Raw genomic sequence first — 21,786 nt, forward strand, 5'->3', positions numbered from 1 at the left:
ATTTTTGTGAGCATCTCTTCCAGGAATGCATTTACAAAATTGGAATCATTCATTCAGGTTTTTTTCTTTGTTTGTTTGTTTGTTTGAGGAAGATTAGCCCTGAGCTAACTACTGCCAATCCACTGCCAATCCTCCTCTTTTTGCTGAGGTAGCCCGGCCCTGAGCTAACATCCATGCCCGTCTTCCTCTACTTTATATGTGGGACACCTACCACAGCATGGCTTGCCAAGCGGTGCCATGTCTGCACCCGGGATCCAAACCAGCGAACCCCAGGCCACCGAGAAGCGGAACATGGGAACCTAACCGCTGTGCCACCAGGCCAGCCCCGATTCAGTTTTGTGTATTGCTTTTTCCCCCTCAACATGTTGTGCATGCTTTTCTGTAAATACAAATCTACAACTTTTTTTTTAAAGATTAGCACCTGAGCCAACTATTGCCAATCTTTTTTTTTTCTGCTTTTTCTCCCCAAATCTTCCCACTACATAGTTGTATATTATTTAATTGTGGGTCCTTCTAGTTGTGGCATGTGGGATGCTGTGTCAATGTGGCCTGATGAGCAGTGCCATGTCCGCGCCCAGGATCCGAACCAGCGAAACCCTGGGCCGCCAAAGTGGAGCGTGCTAATTTAATCACTCGGCCACAGGGCCAGCCCCAAATCTACAACATTTTGATGACTGTGGTATCTCAGTAGGGATATGCCACCATATATTTAACCAGGACTCCACGTGGCTGTGTTGGTTATTTGTGATTTTTCACTATTATAAACAACCCTAAGATGAATGTCCTTGTATAAATTTTTGCTTGCTTGTCTGATTGTCACTTTAGGATAAATTTTCTAAAGGTAGAATTGCAGGGTCCACATAAACACGTTAAATTTTGGTGCAAGTTGCTCTCCTAAACAGGACCGGTTTACATTCCCACCCTACGGCACAGGCGAGCCTGTTTCCCACATCACCATAAAACTGGATTTGGCTTCCTTTTCTCAGTTTGTTAGGCACAAAATAATACTGTATCATTTTTATTTGCATCTTTTAATTGAGTGAGGATTAACATCTCAAATGTGTTGGGCATTTGCATTTTTTAAAAGTTACACTAAACATTTGTCTTTCTATTGGGGTCTGACTCTTGTTGATGAGAGCTCTAAGTTTATTAGTAATAAACATCCTGTAGCAAATACTTTTTCCAAATTTTCATTTGTCTTTTAACTGTGTGGGGTGTTTTAAGAAAGTTTTATTTTTTTATGAGGTGGTAAGTATCAGTCTTTTATCATTTCTGGCTGTCTTATGTTTAGGAGAATATTCTCTACCTCCAAGGTTATAAAAATATTCACCCATATTTTCTTCTAGAACTCTTGATTATGTTTCAATCTTCAGTTCATCTGGGATTTAGTGTGAGGATCAAGAAGTGATCTACCTTTATGCTCCCCACCTCCCTCCCACGTGACTGCTACTAATTCCACACCATTCAGTGAATAATCCATCTTTTCCTCAAATTTTTAAATTTTTATTTTAAAATAATTGTAGACTTAGAAAAGTGTTGCAAAAATAGTAGAGAGTTCCTGCATACTCTCCACTCAGTTTCCACCAGTGTAGCAGTATGTCCTGGAGATCGCTGCACATCAGTTGTAGAGATCTTAACTCATTTTTGTTTGTTTTACAACTGCATCATACTCCATTGTGTGGGTAGTTTATTCAACTGTTTTCTTATTTCCTATGTCTGGGCACATAGGTTGTTTCCAATATTTTGCACCTACAAGCTGCTGCAGTGAGGAACCTTGTGTGTATGTATTTTCATACTGTTGGAGGTGTATCTTCAGGGTAGATTCCTGGAAGTGGGATGGCTAGGTCAAAAGATAAATGCATATGTAGTTTTTTGTTATGTATTGGCAAATACCCCTCTGCAATGGGAATCTTTCCCTGAAATTTATTTTTTGAAGAATCCAGGCCATTTGTTCTGTAGACTATGCCACATTCTGAATTTTACTGCTGCATCTTCATCTGTCATTTAACAAGCTCTTTCCCCCACCCCAGACTTAATGTAAATTGGTAATTAGATCTAGAAGGGTACACAATGTCCAGTTGTCCCTCTGTCTTAATAGCAGCAAGAGATTTTCATTTTCTAAATCCATAATTTCATTAGGGTTCTTGGAAAATGGTGATATTCTATCATTTCTTTTTCATTCATGAGCTGGAATACCTCTAAAGAAGGAAACTTGCCCTAATCAACACTTGGGTTACCCTGAATGCTGTTCCTACACAAAGGACAGAATAAGTGCTTGATTCTTCCCCTTTATTTGTGTACCAGATTTCAGAATTATGACTGGTTCCTTGCTTCCTTCAAAAGTGGCCAGTGAGTTTTTCATTGTTACCACTGATTCATTATAAATTTGTGGATTTTAACGTTTGATATACTTTAATCTATTGCATTTATTTTATTGATGCTCAAATTTTCCCATCTTCGGCCAGCAAAGGCCTGTTTTTAAGTTGACACCTTCTCAGTCCTTCTGACCTGACCCTCATCTTTGATAGTTTTGTTGATTTCTGGTGTGACAAGATATCCGGACTCATCCTGCCCCAGAACCAGAATCATTTTCTCCAAGGAACTCTGTTTCCTTATAATAGGTAATGCTATTTAGAGCCTACAATCTGGGAACCAAGGCTTATTTTATGTCCTACATTGTTAGTATTATTTTTGTCTGGCTCATTAAATAGTTTAAATTTGTGCTAGATTTTCATTGTTGTTGCTACTATGAAAGTGATCGTTTACTCTATTGCATCATTCCTTTAATAAAAAGTTGTTGATTTTGCATATTTGTGACTGACCTACTTACTGAACTTTTTAACTTTTTCCTGTGTTCAGCTGTTTTACTTTGCTTTTTCAGGAAAACAGTCACACCATCTGTAAATAATGATAATTTTCCCATCTCCTTCCCAATCATTATACCTCTTAATTTGTTTGTTTGTTTTTTTGTCCAATTGCTTTTTCTGGCACTTTCAGATCAATATTATATACTAAAGATGACATAGTCACCCTAGTCTTATTAATGAATTTTCCATTAAGTTGGCTTCCTGACATAAAAGACAAAAAATTAGTGCTCTTATTAGTGAGCTTTTTTTACTGGAATGAACAGAACTGATAGACATTAACTGTGCTCTGACCAAACAGGTTAATTCCCTTTCCCCACAACACGCCTTATGCTTTTCTGTGTCCTCTAATTGTTATCTTCCATGAGGTAGATCTCAGGTCACTGCATCTGGTCATCTGTACTCTATTCTGTTCATTGGACAGCCTCCACAGGGACTGCTTTATAACATCTCACAGGGATATAAGAATGCACAACCCTCAAAATACTGATATAAAAAGAAGGCCAAGAGAGGAGATATGCTCCCCAAATGGCAGCTAGAACTCTTCCATCTCAAGTTTCCTAGTCCCATGCCTTTGTATTTCTTAGGTGTGTCTAAGGATTTTTCAAAATCCCTATTTGAGTTTTCATCTGGGTATTCTGCCAGTGAGATCTTTAGAGGTCAGCACCATGTGTCATGGTTTATTAATTTAGCTCCTACTACAAGACAGTCTAGCATAATGCTCAAAATTGTGGGCTTTGGAGGAGTGATGTCAGCATGATGGCAGAGTGAGCTCTCTCCCCTAAGATACAATGGAAAGGACATTCATATACCAACAGAGGACATTGACATGATCACAAAAGACATCTGAGAGACCCACGCAGCCATATGTCTGAAGGAGGAGGTGCTGAACCCCCAGAGGAAGTAGAAAGAGGTAAAGAGGTCTCCTCTCCTTCCTGAGTGGCAGTCACCCTGGGACTGTACGCAGCTCTGAGAGGAAAGGGAGGAGGGGGTGGCCCTCCGTGGGAACATCTTTGCTCTCCAAGTTCCCTCACAGCCCACGGGAAAGCCCCATACAGAGGTGACTAAGTTATTGCAGGGTGCAGCTTCATCAAGCTAGCACCCCAGGAGAGCAGATATCGAGGGCAGAGTGAGAACACCCTGGGGATTGCACAGGTGAAAGAAATCCCCCTCCCCCACCTGGTGTCAGGTCAGCTGGTTGGTCAGAGCAACTGCACAGAGAGAAAGGCAGTGACTGTGAGTGAGTGAGCCATGGATCGTGGTGGGCTCAGAATATACAGCTCTTGACACCCACTCAGTGGCAGCAAGTGGAAGCTGTGACCAAATACTATCACTATGCAAAGGCACAAATCCATGGACTCAAACAGCATGAAAAAATATATTAAATCTCCAGACCAGAAGGAAAATGACAAGCACCCAGAAATCAATCCTGAAGGCACAGAAATGTATAATCTAAATGACAAAGAATTCAAAATAGCCGTAATTTTAAAAACTCAACCATGTGCAAGAAAACACAGACAGTTCAATGAAATCAGGAACTTCACAAAAGAGCTTGAAACTATAAAGAAGAACCTATCAGAAATTTTGGAGATGAAAAACACTTCAGATGAGCTAGAGAAAAATCCAGACTCCTTGAATAATAGAGCTGACATTATGGAGAAGAGAATCAGCAGCCTAGAGCACACAAATATAGAAATGCTTCAGATGGAGGAGAGAGAACTAATACTAAAAAGAAATGAAGAAATTCTCCAAGAAATACCTGACTCGATTAGGAAATGCAACATAAAGATTATTGGTATTCCAGAGAGAGAAGAGAAGAAGGGAGCAGAAAGCTTGTTGAAAGAAATGATAGCTGAGAACTTTGCAAACCTGGAGAAAGAGCCGGAAATACAAGTGAAAGAAGCCAATAGATCTCCTAACGATGTCAATGTAAAAAGACCTTCTCCAAGGCATATAGTAGTAAAGCTGGCAAAAGTCAATGACAAAGAAAAAATATTAAAGGCAGCAAGGCAGAAGAAAATAACTTACCGAGGAACCCCTATCAGGCTTTCAGTGGATTTCTCAGCAGAAACCTTACAGGCTAGGAGAGAGTGGAATGATATATTCAAAATTCTGAAAGACAAGAACATTAAGCCAAGAATACTCTGTCCAGCGAAGATATCCTTCAGATATGACGGAGAAATAAAAACTTTCCCAGGTAAACAAAAACTTTTTGTTTGGTTCCCTTAGGAGTTTATTGCCACAAGACCCCTCCTACAAGAAATGCTCAAAAAGGCCCTCATACCTAACAAAAAAGAAAGGGGTTACAAAGCCTTGAGCAAGGAGATAAATAGGCAAAGTCAGAAAATTATAGCTCTCCATCAGAACAGGTTAGCAAACACTTAATTATAACAATAAGGATAAAGAGAAGGAAAACACCAAAAATAAATATGGTCTCATCATTTTAGCCACAAACTCACAAAACAAGGTGGAATAAACTGTGACAACAATAATTTAGAAGGGGAAGAGGAAAGGGACTGAACTGGTTTAGTCTAAGGAAATTAGAGGCCATCAGAAAATGGACTATCTTATCTAGGAGATTTTTTTTATACAAACTGCAGGGCAACCACTAAACAAATAATCAGAACAGAGACACAAATGATAAATAAAGAGAAAACTAAGAATACCATCATAGAAAACTACCTAACTGAATTGGTAGTCCAAAATACATGGGATGAGAAACAAAGGAAATGCAGAAGAACTGGAAAACAAGCAATAAAATGGCAGCATTAAGCCCTCATATATCAATAATCACTCTAAATGTAAATGGATTGAATTCTCCCATCAAAAGGCACAGAGTGGCAGAATGGATTAAAAAACAAGACCCAACAATATGCTGCCTACAGGAAACACAACTCAGCTCTAAAGATAAACACAGGCTCAGAGTGAAGGGATGGAAGACAATACTCCAAGCTAATGGCAAACAAAAGAAAGCAGGTGGTGCCATACTTATATCAGACAAAGTAGACTTCAAGACAAAACAGGTAAAGAAATACAAAGAGGGGCAGTATATAATGATAAAAGGGATACTCCACCAAGAAGACATAACACATAAGTATATATGCACCCAACACAGGAGCACAAATTACATAAAGGAACTATTAACAAACCTAAAAGGAGATATTAACAACAACACAATAATAGTAGGGGACTTTACCACTCCACTCACATCAATGGATAGAGCATCCAGACAGACAGTCCACAAGGAAGTAGTGGATTTAAAATAAAAACTAGACCAGATTCCCTTTATGGATACATATAGAACACTCCATGCAAAAATAGCAGAATACACATTCTTCTCAAGTGCACATAGAGCATTCTCAAGGATAGACCATATGTTGGGAAAGAAGGCAAGCCTCAACAAATTTAAGAAGATTGAAATCATATCAAGCATCTTTTCTGACGATAATGCTATGAAACTAGAAATGAACTACAAGAAAAAAGCTGGGAAAGGGACAAAGATGTGAGGACTAAACAACATGCTATTGAACAACTAATGGATCATTGAAGAAATTAAAGGAGAAGTCAAAAAATATCTGGAGACAAATGAAAATGGAAATACACCATACCAATTCATATGTAATGCAGCAAAAGCAGTCATAAGAGGGAAATTCATAGCATACAGGCACACCTTGACAAACAAGAAAATCTCAAATAAGCAATCTTAAACTACACCTAACAGAATTAGAAAAAGAAGAACAAACAAAGCCAATGCTCAGCAGAAGGAGAGAAATAATAAAAATTAAAGCAGAAATAAATGAAATTGAAACCAAAAAGACAGTAGAAAGGATCAATGAAACAAAGAGCTGGTTCTTTGAGAAGTTAAACAAAACTGACAAACCCTTAGTCAGACTCACTAAGAAAAAAAGAGAGGGCTCAAATAAATAAAATTAGAAATGAAAGAGGAGAAATTACAATGGATACCACAGAAATACAAAGAATTATTAGAGAATACTATGAAAAACTATATGCCAACAAATTGGGCAATCTACAAGAATACAAGGATAAATTCTTAGATGCATAAAACCTCCCAAAAGTGAACCAAGAAGAAATACAGAATGTGAATAAACCAATCACAAGTAAAGAGATTGAAACAGTAATCAAAAACCTCCCCAAAAAATAAAACTCCAGGACCAGATGGCTTCTCTGGAGAATTCTACCAAACACTCAAAGATTTAATACTTATCCTTCTGAGATGTAGAGGCAGACAAGATGGCGGCGGCGGCTGCACAGCGCGGGAGAACTGGAGGTGGCGGAGGCAGTAGTGGGGCTGGCGGTGGCTCAAGCTGTGCGACAGGCAGTAGCCGCAGCGGGTTGTTGGATAAGTGGAAGATTGATGATAAGCCTGTGAAAATTGACAAATGGGATGGATCAGCTGTGAAAAATTCTTTGGATGATTCTGCCAAGAAGGTACTTCTGGAAAAGTACAAGTATGTGGAGAATTTTGGTCTCATTGACGGTCGCCTCACCATCTGTACCATCTCCTGTTTCTTTGCCATAGTGGCTTTGATTTGGGATTATATGCACCCCTTTCCAGAGTCCAAGCCTGTTTTGGCTTTGTGTGTCATATCCTATTTCGTGATGATGGGGATCCTGACCATTTATACCTCATATAAGGAGAAGAGCATCTTTCTTGTGGCCCACAGGAAAGATCCTACAGGAATGGATCCTGATGATATTTGGCAGCTGTCCTCCAGTCTCAAGAGGTTCGATGACAAATATACTCTGAAGCTGACCTTCATCAGTGGGAGAACAAAACAGCAGCGGGAAGCCGAGTTCACCAAGTCCATTGCTAAGTTTTTTGACCACAGCGGGACACTGGTCATGGATGCATATGAGCCTGAAATATCAAGGCTCCATGACAGTCTCGCCACAGAAAGAAAAATAAAGTAGCCAATTCTAAAAGCAGCCATCTATCTGCAGGATCATGCGGAGTTACTGAGTGAGGGGAAAAGAAACAGAGAACTTAAAATGGATAAAGTAAGAGATGTTCAAAATGTCCCTGTTTTGTCTTGAAATTTTAGTCCAATCTGGATAAATAGGATTTTCCAGCTCAGATATGAGAAGTTGTAGCTCTGATACCTAGCGGTAGCCTCCTTAGTCTGCTGATTGCATTGTTTTGATTTGCTTTTCTGGGAAAGCATTTTTGCTAAAAGCTGTACAGACTTCCTCCTTCGTACCTAGCAGTACTTTATAATAGTATAGCTTTGTGCCATGCAGCATTTGAAGACTCAGTTTTTAAAATTAACCTGTTACTGACTTTATTGTGTTAATTCCTGTTTCAACAGCTGTTTCCCTTAATTCAGGATACAACTTCTTGTGTACAACTTTACTTCACACACCATTTTTGTGGGTGTGTATATATCTGACTTGGTGAGAATTGGGAACAAAAAAACACAGCTTTTTAATTTGTTTAAAACAGACCTTCTGCCTGTTACATTTTGCGCTCTTAACCAATTAAAGAAGCCAATGACATTTTTAGTTTTATATTGTCTGTGTTTTCCACTAGTATATCCCTGTTGATTTGTTTGTGCCCTTTATTAACTGCCATTTTCTAAAATTTTTTTTCAATAAAAGGAAAGAAGATGTGAAAAAAAAAATACTTATCCTTCTTAAACTATTCTAAAAAGTTGATGAGGACAGAACACTTCTGAACACATTCTGTGAGGCCAATATCACCCTGATACCAAAGCCAGACAAGGACAACACAAAGAAGGAAAATTATAGGCCAATTTCACTGATGAACATAGATGCAAAAATTCGCAACAAAATATTGGCAAACTGAATACAGCAATACTTTAAAAAGATGATACATCTTGATCAAGTGGGATTTATACCAGGGACACAGGGATGATTCAACATCCACAAATCAGTCAATGTGATACACCACATTAACAAAATGAGGAATAAAAACCACGTAATCATCTCAACAGATGCACAGAGAGCATTTCACAAGGTCCAACATCCATTTACAATAAAAACTCTCAATAAAATGGGTATAGAAGGAAAGTACCTCAACATAACAAAGGCCATACATGATAAACCAACAGCTAACATCATACTCAATGGGGAAAAACTGATAGCCATCCCTCTGACAACAGGAACAAGACAAGTGTGCCCACTATCACCACTCTTACTCAACATAGTACTCAAGGTTTTGGCCAGAGCAATTAGGCAAGAAAAAGAAATAAAAGGAGTCCAAATAGGCAATGAAGAAGTGAAACTCTCGCTGTTTGCAGATGACATGATTTTACATATAGAAAACCCTAAAGAATCCATGAGAAAACCATAGAAATAATCAACAACTACAGCAAAGTTGCAGGGTACAAAATCAACTTACAAAAATTAGTTGCATTTCTATACTCTAATAATGAACTTACAGAAAGAGAACTCAAGAATACAATCCCATTTACAATTGCAACAAAAAGAAAATATCTAGGAATAAATTTAACCAAGGAGCTGAAAGACCTATACAATGAAAACTATAAGACATTATTGAAAGAAATCAACAATGACATAAAGAAATGGAAAGATATTCCATACACCTGGATTGGAAGAATAAATACAGTTAAAATGTCCATTCTACCTAAAGCAATCTACAGATTCAATGCAATCCCAGGCAGAATCCCAATGACATTCTTCATGGAAATAGAACAAAGAATCCTAAAATTCATATCAGGCAACAAAAGACCCCAAATAGTTAAAGCAATCCTAAGAAAAAAGAATAAAGCTGGAGGCATCACAATCCCTGACTTAAAAATATACTACAAAGCCATAGTGATCAAAACAGCATGGTACTGGTATTAAAATAGACACACAAATCAATGGAACAGAATTGAAAGCCCAGAAATAAAACCAAACATATATGGACAGCTAATCTTCAACAAAGGAGCTAAAAACATACAATGGAGAAAGGAGAGTCTTCAATAAATGGTGTTGGGAAAACTGGAAAGCCACATGCAAAAGAATGAAAGTAGACGTTCTTTCACCATACACAAAAATTAACTCAAAATGGATCAAAGACTTGAAAGTAAGACCTGAAACCATAAAATTCCTGGCAGAAAATATAGGCAGTACACTCTTTGACATCGGTCTTAGAATGATCTTCTTCAATATCATGTCTACTTGTGCAAGGGAAACAAAAGAAAAAATAAACAAGTGGAACTTCATCAGATTAAAGAGCTTCTGTAAGGCAAAGGAAACCAGGATCAAAATGAAAAGACAACCCATCAACTGGGAGAAAGTATTTGCAAATCATATATCTGACAAGAGGTTAATCTCCAAAATATATAAAGAACTCACACAACTGAACAACAAAAAAACAAACAACCCAATCAAAAAACGGGCAGAGGATATGAACACACATTTTTCCAAAGAAGATATACAGATGCCCATAGGCACATGAAAAAGTGTTCAACATCACTAATCATTAGGGAAATGAAAATCAAAGCTACACCAAGATATCGCCTTATACCCGTTAGAATGGCTATAATAACCACGACAAAAAATAACAAATGTTGGAGAGGATGTTGAGAAAAGGGAAGCCTGATGCACTGCTGGTGGGAATGCAAACTGCTGCAGTCACTATAGAAAACAATATGGAGATTTCTCAAAAAATTAAAAATAGAAATACCATACGGGGGCCAGCCCAGTGGCCTAGTGGTTAAGTTCAGTGCACTCTGCTTTGGGGGCCCAGGTTCAATTCCCAGGTGCTGACCTACACCACTCATCGGCAGCCATGCTATGGTGGTGACCCACATACAAAGCAGAGGAAGATTGGCACAGGTGTTAGCTCAGCAACAATCTTCCTCAAGCAAAAAGAGGAAGATTGGCAATGGATGTTACCTCAGGGCGAATCTTCCTCAGCAAAAAATAAGAAAAGGGGCCAATCCCATGGCCAAATGGTTGAGTTCGTGTGCTCTGCTTCAGCAGCCAGGGTTTCGCTGGTTCAGATGCTGGGCACGGACTTAGTACTGCTCATCAAGCCTCGCTGAGGCAGCATCCCACATAGTAGAACCAGGAGGACCTACACCTAGAATATACAACTATGTACTGGGAGACTTTGGCGAGAAGAAGAAAAAAAGAAGAAGATTGGCAACAGATGTTAGCTCAGGTGCCAATCTTTAAAAAAAAAAAGAAAGAAATACAATATGACCCAGCTATCCCACTGCTGGGTATTTATCCAAAGAACTTGAAATCAACAATTCAAAGAGAATTATGCACCCCTATGTTCATTGCAGCACTATTCACAATAGCCAAGATGTTGAAGCAACCCAAGTGCCCATCGAATGATGATTGGATAAAGAAGATGTGGCATATATACATATATATATACACAATGGAATACTACTCAACCATAAAAAAGACAAAATTGTCCCATTCACAACAACATGGAGAGACCTCGAGGGTATTATGTTAAGCAAAATAAGCCAGACAGAGAAAGATAAACATCATATGATTTCACTCATACATGGAAGATAAATACACGGACAAAGAGAACAGTTTAGTGGTTACCAGTGGAAGGAGGTTGGTGATGGGCACAAGAAGTGAAGGGGTGCATTTCTATGGCGACTGACAAATAATAATGTACAAGTGAAATTTCACCATGTTGTCAATTATTATGACCTCAATAAAAGAAATGTGTGGGCTCTGGAGCAAAACTGCCTACTTATTTTATGTGACCTTCGGTAAACTATTAATCTCTGGATCTCAATTCCTAAACTGTAGAATGGGGATAATAATTCTATCTCACAGAATTGTTCTGTAGATCAGATGATTTTAGTGTAGAGAATGTTATCTGGCTCCTAGTAAGTAATTAGCTCCCATTATTAACCATGTGCCAATCACTTCGCTATTCATGAACAGATATATACTGAGCACCAAGTATGATTATTATGGTAATTTTCTTACCAGTCTCCCTGCTTCTTCCCTTCGCCCCCCTTCAGTCTGTTTTCTGAATAATCCTGTAAGTCAGATCTTGTCACTCCTTTCTTCAAAACCATCCAACAGCTCCCATCTCACTCAGAATATCCAAAGTCCCTATAGTGGCCTTACAAACCCTGCATAATCAGGCCCACATTACTTTTCTGACTTCATCTCCTACTTCTCTGTCCATTATCTCTACTCCAGCCAAGAGGTCTCCTTGTTCCTTGAAGATGAGGCACACTCCTGTGTCAAAGCCTTTGAATTTGCTGTTCCTGTGTCTGGGATATGAGCCTAATGTCTTCATGGCTCAGTCCCTTACCTTCAGATCTTTATTCAAAGGATGTCTTCTCAGAAGGGCTTTTCCTGACCAGTCTGTTTAAAAATTGCACCCTTGCCTCACCTGCTAACACTCCTTATCTCCTCCTTTTTTGTTGTTTCCATAACACTCATCATCTGACGTTACTTACAGTTTACTTTTTAATATCTTTAATGTCTTTCCCTATACTAGGGCAGAGATTTTTGTCCATTTTTAACTGTTGAATTCATGAGCCTACAACAGTGTCTGGCAAATTAACACTTTAAATATTTATTGAATGAGTGAATGAGTCATCCAAAGTGTTGTGGAAAATGTACTGGTAGGAAGCCAGACTGGCAGCAAGAATACCTGTTAAAAGTAATTCAGACAATGGTGGTCCAAACTATTGGATATGAAAAGTAGACAGATGTAAGAACTATTTAGGAGGTGGACTGGAACGGTACTTGGTTTTCTATTTAAGGATGAGAGAAGAAAGGAGGGTGCAGGAAATCACCTCGGTGTATAGAGGTGCCATTCACTGAGATGCAGAACTTAAGAGCAAACGTGGTGTGGGAGGGAGGCATGTGAACAGGAAGGTAATGAGTTCTGATTTGAACATACTGATATACAGGAGTGAGTGGAACACTCGGGTGTGGTTGTTCCAGTTGGGAGATGGATAATACTGCCTGGAGCTCCGGAGAGCCCTCTGGCCGGTAGACCAAGTTTTGGAACTGAGCAGCACATGTCATGGAAGCCCTGGAAATCCATAAGGTCCTCCTGGGAGTTCAGGAAGGGATCCTGAGGAACACTAACATTTTAAAGATGGATATTTAATTTCATTTATACTCCTTAGAATAGTTCTGTAGATAGAAGTAACATCATTTGTGTTTATCATGAGAAACCTGAAGCTTAGAAAAGTTAACTTGTCAATTAGAAGCAAAGCTGAGATTCAAACTTTCTGTCTATGAGCTTCCAAAATCAGTGCTCCTTTGTGTATCTCAAAGGGCTTTACAGAGCTAGGGCTGGACCACCTGAAGAACAATGCACCCAGCAAGAGGGAGACGGCCCAGCTGAAGAACCAGCCGGAGCGGTCAGAGCTCACCTGTGCAGCAGCCATCCAAGCACAGAAAGCAATGGAGGGGGAGATCGAAGACCTACACCTGCAGATCGATGACATCACCAGAGCCAAGATGGCACTGGAGGAGCAGCTGAGCCACCTTCAGCAGGAGAAGAACGAGATCCAGAAGTAGCTGGAGGAGGGTCAGGAGGACACGAATGAGCTGATGAAGAAGCACAAGGTGGCTGTGGCTCAGGCCTCCTGGGACCTGGCTCAGATGAATGATCCCCAAGCCCAGCGAGAAGAAGCCAATAAGGAGAAGCAAGAGCTGCAGGAGAAGTTACAAGCCCTCCAGAGCCAAGTGGAGTTCCTGGAGCAGTCCATGGTGAACAAGTTCCGGTGAGTAGGCAGGAAGCTAAGATCCAGGAGCTGGAGATGTGCCTGGAGTTCGAAAGGGCCCTGGCTAGCTGGCTTAAGGAGAACGTGGAGAAGCTGACAGAGGAGTGGGATCAGCGCACAGCAGCTGAGAATTGGGAGAAGCAGCAGAACAAGAGGTTTCAGTGGCAGCTCTGGGACACCAAGGAGGAGATGGGCGAGCTTGCCAGGAAGGAGGCCGAGGCAAGCAGCAAGAAGTATGAACTGGAAATGGATCTGGAGAGTCTGGAGGCTGCTCACCAGAGCCTGCAGGCCGATCTATAACTGGCATTCAAGCACACTGGGGACCTGCAGGCTGCCGTTGAGGTCCAGATGGAGAGCAATGAGAATGAGGACCTCATCAACAGCGAGGGGGACTCAGATGTGGACTCGGAGAGGGGGGACCGTGTCAACGGGGTCAAGTTGTGGTTGTCGAAAAACAAGGTGCCTTCCAAGGAAGCTTCCAGTGATGGCAGCTTGAAGATTTCCAGTGCCATCAGCTACTGGCAGTTCCTTGCCCCTGACCGGTCAGATGATCATGCACGACCCTCTCGACAGCACCTCCAGGCCCTCATACTCCCACAACTATCTCAGTGACAGCAACACAGAGACCAAGCCAATGGAGACCAATGCATAGCCCAGGGGAGTGGTCCACACCCGTCCCACCTGGCCTGCTGCTGCCATGGTGCCTCTCCCAGGAAATGGCGGGGCTCCCCCACCTGACTGCTGATCTGTATGGGAAACACCCAACCCTCTTGGGTCAGGTGGCTTTCCAGGCTGTGGGTGTCTGACATCTCCACATGGAAGAGGTGGAGGGAAGACAAGTTTCTGAAAACAGAACTTTTTGCTCCTTCTGCCTCCAAAATGCCATACTCTTGGCTTCTACCTTGGGCCACCGTGGGCAGTGGCAGTTGGCTTGGCACTGCATGGAGCCAGCAAGCTGACCCTCATCTCAGCCCCCTGCTCAGGGACGGTGGACAGATTGCCTACCAGGACATTCTAGGTTGCTGAGTCCATGGGGAGGAGTTAGGGGTAGGAACAACAATTCCTTCCCCCTTGCTTGGGGTGAGGGCTTTCTCTTCTCAGGGCCTGCAGTCTTTTTACTTTTTAATTTAAATACCCAACCTCTCCATCACAGCTGCATCCCTGAGAGTGGGAGGGGACTGCAGTGGCAGCTGCACCCCTGGTGAATGACTAGGAGAATCTCATCTCCATCTTCACTCTTCAGAGAGCAGTTATTTCTCTGTGAAGCTGGATAGATTTGTGAGCAGAGCTGGGTCCAGGTTCTTAAAAGTCAGCATGGGGAGAGGCACTCAGGTGCTTCTGGGTTTGAGTTGAACAAACCTACACAGACGGGGTACATATGTACCATCTGGAACTTCCAGCCCCCACCCCTCCTTGTCTCATCAGTGTGTTAAGAGCAGTGACTTGCTTATAAGTAAACCGATTCATTCCAGCTATGCCAATTCAGGGCTTATTCAAGCACTGCCTCCCTCCCGCTCTGTCCAAGTTGCCTGGACCATAAGCTCAATTTGAGAGGGAAGACCTTGGGTTGAGGGCTTGTGATCAGAAAAACTGAAGATGGAAGATTTGGTCAGTGCTACTGTGTATTAGACATGAGTCCTCACTCTGTGTTTTGAGCCTGGGTTATTTTTCTTCTTCCAGTCGTCCTGACCCCACATACTTATCCAAGCTATGACCACATGCGGCCTGACCATCCCAGCTCCCACCCTAAAAGTCATCCCGCCAACCCCATCAGACTTGGGGGCCCAAGGGCGGTGCCTGGTGCTGCTGCCATCTGCTGTCCCCACTTCACTCCTACAGTTGGTTTGTCCTTATTGGGCTATGCTCTCTTTTCTGTTTACATGATATATGAAAATAAATGTCCTTTTCCACGTGGAAAAAAAAAGTTAAAACCTTCTCTGTCCCTCCTCCCAGATTTGAGTTGATAATTTACGAAGGCATGTAATGGAAAAAGCCCTGCATGAGGTGGCTTGTCACAGCTCTGGGACTTAACTCGTGTTACTTTGGGAAGTTGTGTACACATTTCTCCAACCTGTATTTCAGAGTTGAAGTGAAAATATTTATCGATCATTGAGTGCTTTTTACATTCATAGCTTTTACTCAAGAGGCTATATATTAATTAATAAATTATTTATCCTTGGTAAATCCTTGTTACATTTTTATCCAGTGATGGGCTGGGTTATACGCTAATATCAAATGGTTTCTTCTTCTGAGCATATATCAATTAACGAGAGTAGTTAGCTAGCAATGTTTGTAAGCAATACTTCCATGTGTTCTGTTCAAGTCACCTGATATCTTTATATAGATACAACTTCACGGGGTCAAGAAAGAGAGGGAGGACCTGACTACTTCAGAGGGCGGGGCAGCCCCTGTGCCCACCCTCATTGACAGCTTTGCTTCCATGACAACGGTTGCTATGGTGACCACTATGCCTTCCCATTGGTCAGCGCAGAGCATATTGCGGTTCCCTTGGCGGATTCCATTGGTTACCGTTCTGCGGCGGCGTGTCGGGGCCGTAAGTGAAGTGTCGCAAAGCAGAAAGAAGGCGGGAGCCCCGATTGCAAACATTGAGGAACCCTAGGCTGTACAGGCCGCTATGGCGGACGCTCCATGGGCAGAGATTCGTGAGAAATTCCAGGCCGCGCTGGCCTTGTCGCGGGTTGAATTGCATAAAAACCCCGAGAAGGAACCGTACAAGTCCAAATACGGCGCGCGAGCGCTGCTGGAAGAGGTCAAGGCGCTGCTGGGGCCCGCGCCTGAGGACGAGGATGAGCGGCCTCAGGCCGAAGACGGCTTGGGCGCGGGGGACCACGCCCTGGGGCTGCCGGCTGAGGTGGTGGAGGCCGAGGGGCCCATCGCCCAGGGGGCAGTGAGGCTGGCGGTTATCGAGTTCCATCTAGGAGTGAACCACATCGACACCGAGGAGCTGTCGGCGGGGGAGGAGCATCTGGTGAAATGCCTACGGCTGCTGCGCAAGTACCGCCTGTCGCACGACTGCGTCTCCCTCTACATCCAGGCGCAGGTGAGAGTGCGGCCCCCGCTGCTGTCGGCCAGAGCCGAGGGGATGGAGAGGGGCCCCAGTTCTCGCCAAGGCCAGGGGCACATGTTGTAAGGCACAGTTTGTCCCCGCGTTGTTGAGGCTTTGGGATAAGCGGCCTCCAAACTCCCTCTCCACCCTCATTGCCCACTCCAGCCCATCACCTGCTGCTTCGCTTAGTCGTGGTCATCGCGTTGGTTGCCCGAGATAACCTATATCGTAAATGCCCTTTCCGCCTCTTCTCCACCAGCCCAGATCCTGTTCATTCAATTAGGAAAAAATCCAAAGTAATTTAAGTCTTGAAGTCCCAAGGAAATTACAAAGAATGCCTGGAGTACATTCTTAGTTTAAAGCAAGGTATCTAAAATCTTCCGTTTCTATTCTTGCCGTATTCACTTTGTTTGCTCCCCAGGGAATTCCTGCCTAGCCCTCAAAACCTATCTCAAGAGTGACCTCATATTTTTAGTAACTTTCCTTGGGTCATTTTGTTTCAAACTTATTCCTCCCTCCTACCTTTGAATTCTTATGATACTTAGTTTCCCAGTTATATGGTACTTGGTTCATTAATAAATCTAACATTCTCGTCGGGAACATAACACTTCAAAATACAAATATGTACGAACTCCTTGTATGTGCCAGCTTCTTTGCTTAAGCCCACAAACCCTTAAACAGTAGTTGCAGATCCTAATGTATGTGATCCAGGGAACATTTACCAAAATTGATCATATGCTAAGTAGGGCTCAAAGGAAAACCTCAAAATTAAGAAGGAAATTGTATAGGTCATATTCTATTGTCATGACCCAATAAATAAAAGTTATATAATAACAGGAACTTTATCTCTTTTTGCTCGCTATTTATAACCTTAGTACCTGGCACATAGTAGGCCATTCTTAATATTTGTTGAGTGGATGGATGATGTAATGAAATTCATAAGATGTTGAATTCAAACAAAACCTCAATTTTCTTTAACTGTATGGCTGCCTAAGATCTTAATAAACATTTAAACAATTACTCCAATATTTCACAAATAGAATTCGAAACCTTCCTTAATGTAATATAGAATCTCCATTCTATTTTAATACCTCAAATCAGGATGCATCTTCAAGCTAATAGATTTTGTGTCATAATTTACTTGGCAGTGTTTTGTTGATGCATAAAATAATTGTGTATCTTAACAAATTGTGACATCTTACATTCAGTGAAATGTAGTATTTCAAACAGCCTTTTCTGAAGGGTGAAGTATTAGAAGTATCTTTGCTAAAATCAGGAACAAAACCTCAATTAGAAGTTCTGGCCATTGCAATAATATAGAAAGCAAATAAGAGTTACTAATTTTGGAAAAATAAAGTAATTTATAAAAATAAATATCATTTGCACATGTGATCCTTGTATACCTAAAATACCTAAAGTCATCAACTAAAAAACTGTTGGAATTATCAGTTAAGTAAAGCAGAGAATATAAGGTAGATATATAGTATCAGTAGTATTCTTGTATACAAGCAATAACTTGTTAAAAATGTTTTTAGAAAGTGCATCCACAAAAGCAGTATTAGGGGTTATAGAACTGGTAATTTTCTAAGGCGATATACCATGTTCCTGGGTGGCAAGATTAAGCATAATAGTATTATTCCGATATTCATTTATAGGTATGATGCAGTTCCTGCTGAAATCACAATAGGCTTTTTTCTTGGAACTTGACAAAATGAATATGTTTATCTGAAAGAATAAAGAAAAGTGAATATAAAAATATGAAAAGAGGTCTTCCCCATTTTACAGAGGAGGAAACTGCGGCACAGAAATGCTGACTAATTTGCAGACAGTCACATTGCTGCTGACTGGCAGAGGAAAAGGCCAGAACACAAGCTTGTGTTTGGAAAGGTGTCCTGACCTCAGAAGGAGGCAGAGGTTTCCCGAGCTCTGACACTGCCTGAGCTCACCTGTTTCGTTTTGGATCCATGTGTGCTCAGCGAGGGCTCTGCCGAGTGCTGGGGATGAAGACGTGAAGGATTTTAGGGAGTCACTCTTGTGAGAGAGAAAATTAATGTAATTATCAACTGCACATTGTGGTGAGTGCTTTGAAGGAAAAGTGCCCCAGGGCTGTTTGGCAGTTGTGTTATTTCAGGTAGGGGCTTAAATCCTATTTAAACCAGTTTTTACAAGAATTATTCTAGGCTTTTGCAGCTCTCTAGTGCGTTACATTGTTAAAGGGAAACTGGATTTAGGTAAAGCAAATATATATAGTTCTTAGATTTTACTTTCCACCCTCCAGTTCTCTAGGAATGGACTGTATTTCCATGATTTCCATTGAATATATTTGATCTTTGGTATGTTGGTACAAAGCATCATAATAGTCTAGAGAAATCATGAGATGTGAAAGCATGAGACTAGAGGTTAAGTCCTCTTGCTTCAGATAAAACTTGACCTTCACTTCTCTGAATTTTAATTTTTTCTCATGTGAGGACAAAAATAACTGAAGGCAGTTAGGTGCTACTCTAATGTTCTTGGTTATTAATTACAGAACAATTTATTAGGCCTGCACATTTAGAAGTATTTTTAAACCAATTATGTGAAATGGTGTCTTGCAGAATAGGAAATTGTTTTTCATATGTAAATATTTGAACCGAAAGGAAGGCTATATTTGCAATGAACATTCTTTTCGGGAAGCGGGTGGTCTGAGTCTCCTATCATAACAGATTACAAATTCAATCATAAATGTGCTGGAAGACTCATCTTGGGATACACAGATCTGGTTCAATGTATTTGAGAATTTGGCTCGATTAACCAGTCTTATTGCTGGTACAACTATTTGAGGTGACCATGGTCCTTTACAAAGAGGCCCCTTACTGGAGGTGGTAAAATCGAAGAGGGCTAATCTGTGCTGTTAGGTGCATAAGGGACAGAGGAAAAAGAGAGAGGAGCGAAAGTGAAAAGGATGTGTGCGTTGAAGAGTAGACATTGTTTGCCTGTCTCTGCCTTAGGCTTAAGTTGAAAACCACCTAAGATATTAACTGTTAGCTATGGCAGGATTTGATCTTAGTTGTGAAACACTGCTAAAGGTCTCCCATTGTCTTAGAATTATTTCCCAATTCTGACAATCTCAAAGTTAGTGTAAGTTGTTAAAATACTATACCTTTTTTGGAAGTGGGAGGAGATGGTTATTTCCTGTACTTCTGGAAGGATTCGGAGGTGTGTGCTCACAGAAAATAATTTAGACTTGAAAATTGCTTATGAGAAATGACAGTCACTTCAAGTGACACCTACTTTTATGAAGTCTGTGAATTCAATTCTTTATGATTCTTTTTTGTTTTAAACATTAGCTTCAACTTGTTTCTTTTTCTTTTTGGTGAGGAAGATTGGCCCTGAGGTAACATCTGTTGCCAGTCTTCCTCTTTTTGCTTGAGGAAAATTGTCCTGAGCTAACGTCTGTGGCAGTCTTCCTCTATTTTGTATATGGGATGCTGGCAGAGCATGGCCTGTTGAGCAGTGTGTAGGTCCACGCCTGGGATCCTAACCCAAGAACCCTAGGCTGCTGAAGTGGAACACACGAACTTAACCACCACACCTCTGGGCTGGCCTTCTTTATAATTCCTGAAAGGAAGACAACCAGTCCTCAGGTCTTACACGTTCATTTTAGAGGCAATCTTAAATAGAAATGTACCACATTGAGAATTACCCTTTCTTTGGAGATTCACTCTGAATGTGTAAGCTTCTGCAGTGACTTTAATCTTAGTCCAAATTTTGAGAAGCATTCTCTAGCTAGCAAAACTAATGCAAGTGGTTTTTACAGATTATTTTCAGGTAAATGTAAAGACAATAAGATAATTCCTTTAAGCAAGTAGAGTTGACAACATATTAATTTATTTGTATAATAAGCATTTATTGAGACCTTTAAGCACAGCACTGAGAGTCTATGGAGGATTCAAAGACCAAAGAGGTGAAATCACTGATTCTAAGGAGTGTCTAATTTAGCAGGCAAGCAGAAGACGAGAACATGAATGTTTCTTGTTGAAGGTAGTATTAAATAACTGTCATGGTTGCTTCTAAGCATGTGCTTTGGTGGTTCAAAGGAGAGAGAGAAAAAGAGTGCACCAAGAAAGGCTCTGTGGAGGATGGTCCCTAAAGACTTGGTATGATTTGCTGTACAGCATGGCACTCAAGGGAGGCATTCCAGAGAGAAAACAGCCCAAGCAAAGGTTGAAAAGTGTGTGGCAGTTATTTACCAGTTTTCATCAACAGCACTCTTCGCATTCCTCTGTTATTAGCACTTAGCCCATGGTGTTGTAATAATATGGTTAAATGTGTGCCTCCACCACTATTCATTAATTCAGCATATATTTGTCGGTTGTCTTCATATACTATGTACTGTCCTGGGTGCAAAGATATAGCAGTAAACAAAGCAGAGATAAAAATCTCTGCCCTCGTGTAGCTTACATTCTAGTGGCAGGCAAGACACACAACATAAACACAATAAGTAAATTATATAATGTTAAATTATATAATATGTTAGAGTACGGAGGATGACATAAACTAAATCAGGGAGATGGAAAATGCTAGGGGGTGAAATTTTAAATAGGTTAATCAGAGCAGGCCTCACTGCAAAGAAGGCATCTGAGCAAAGCCTTAAAGGAAATAAAGGAGCAAGCTGTAGGGCTATCTAGGGGAAGGAGAACAAGTACAAAGGCCGGGAAGCAGGAGTGTGCCGTGTGGAGAATCATCTTTAGAGAGACAGGAGGCTGTTGTGATAACATACGGGAGACATGAAGGTGGCTTGGATCGGAGTGGCAGTAAAGGAAGTGATCTTCACTTTAGGTCTTGGAGGTATAGTGACTGTGGTTCTAAATGGCTATGAGGTAGTAAAGGAGTAGCCCGTCCATCTAAGTGAAATTTTTGTGGACAGACCATGTCTTCCTTTGTTCATGATGATGACAAAAATGGGAGGCTTACTCGATTCCAGATATGGCTGAGGATGGATTGATCACAGAAGATTAGCTGTAAACAGCTTTTGCTATTTTGGATCTGGCAAAATCTTTGAGTCTAAAATCTTAGAAGAAACCAAAGTTTTCATTGATGCTATTGAAATATGCAAAGGTAGACCTTTCCTTTTGACTTTAAACAATTAATAACAAATGCT

The 21,786-nt window shown here is 41.0% G+C and overlaps 1 protein-coding gene and 2 pseudogenes across 1 annotated transcript in view; all 3 read left to right on the forward strand.

Annotated features, from left to right (window-relative positions):
• The first annotated feature begins 7,101 nt into the window (after positions 1-7,101).
• LOC106845007 (signal peptidase complex subunit 2 pseudogene) lies at positions 7,102-8,503 on the forward strand (annotated as a pseudogene).
• A 3,285-nt stretch (positions 8,504-11,788) lies between these two features.
• LOC106844995 (unconventional myosin-XVIIIa pseudogene) lies at positions 11,789-14,231 on the forward strand (annotated as a pseudogene).
• Positions 14,232-16,102: 1,871 nt separating this feature from the next.
• Positions 16,103-21,786, forward strand: part of KIFBP (kinesin family binding protein) — a 39,017-nt gene continuing 33,333 nt past the window's right edge. The window contains exon 1 of the mRNA XM_014862794.3: positions 16,103-16,640. Coding sequence (XP_014718280.1) covers positions 16,215-16,640 — 426 coding nt within the window. The 5' untranslated portion in view covers positions 16,103-16,214. The remainder of the gene's footprint in view (positions 16,641-21,786) is intronic.

Source organism: Equus asinus, chromosome 2 (genome assembly GCF_041296235.1).
Source record: "Equus asinus isolate D_3611 breed Donkey chromosome 2, EquAss-T2T_v2, whole genome shotgun sequence".
Lineage (NCBI taxonomy): Eukaryota > Metazoa > Chordata > Mammalia > Perissodactyla > Equidae > Equus > Equus asinus.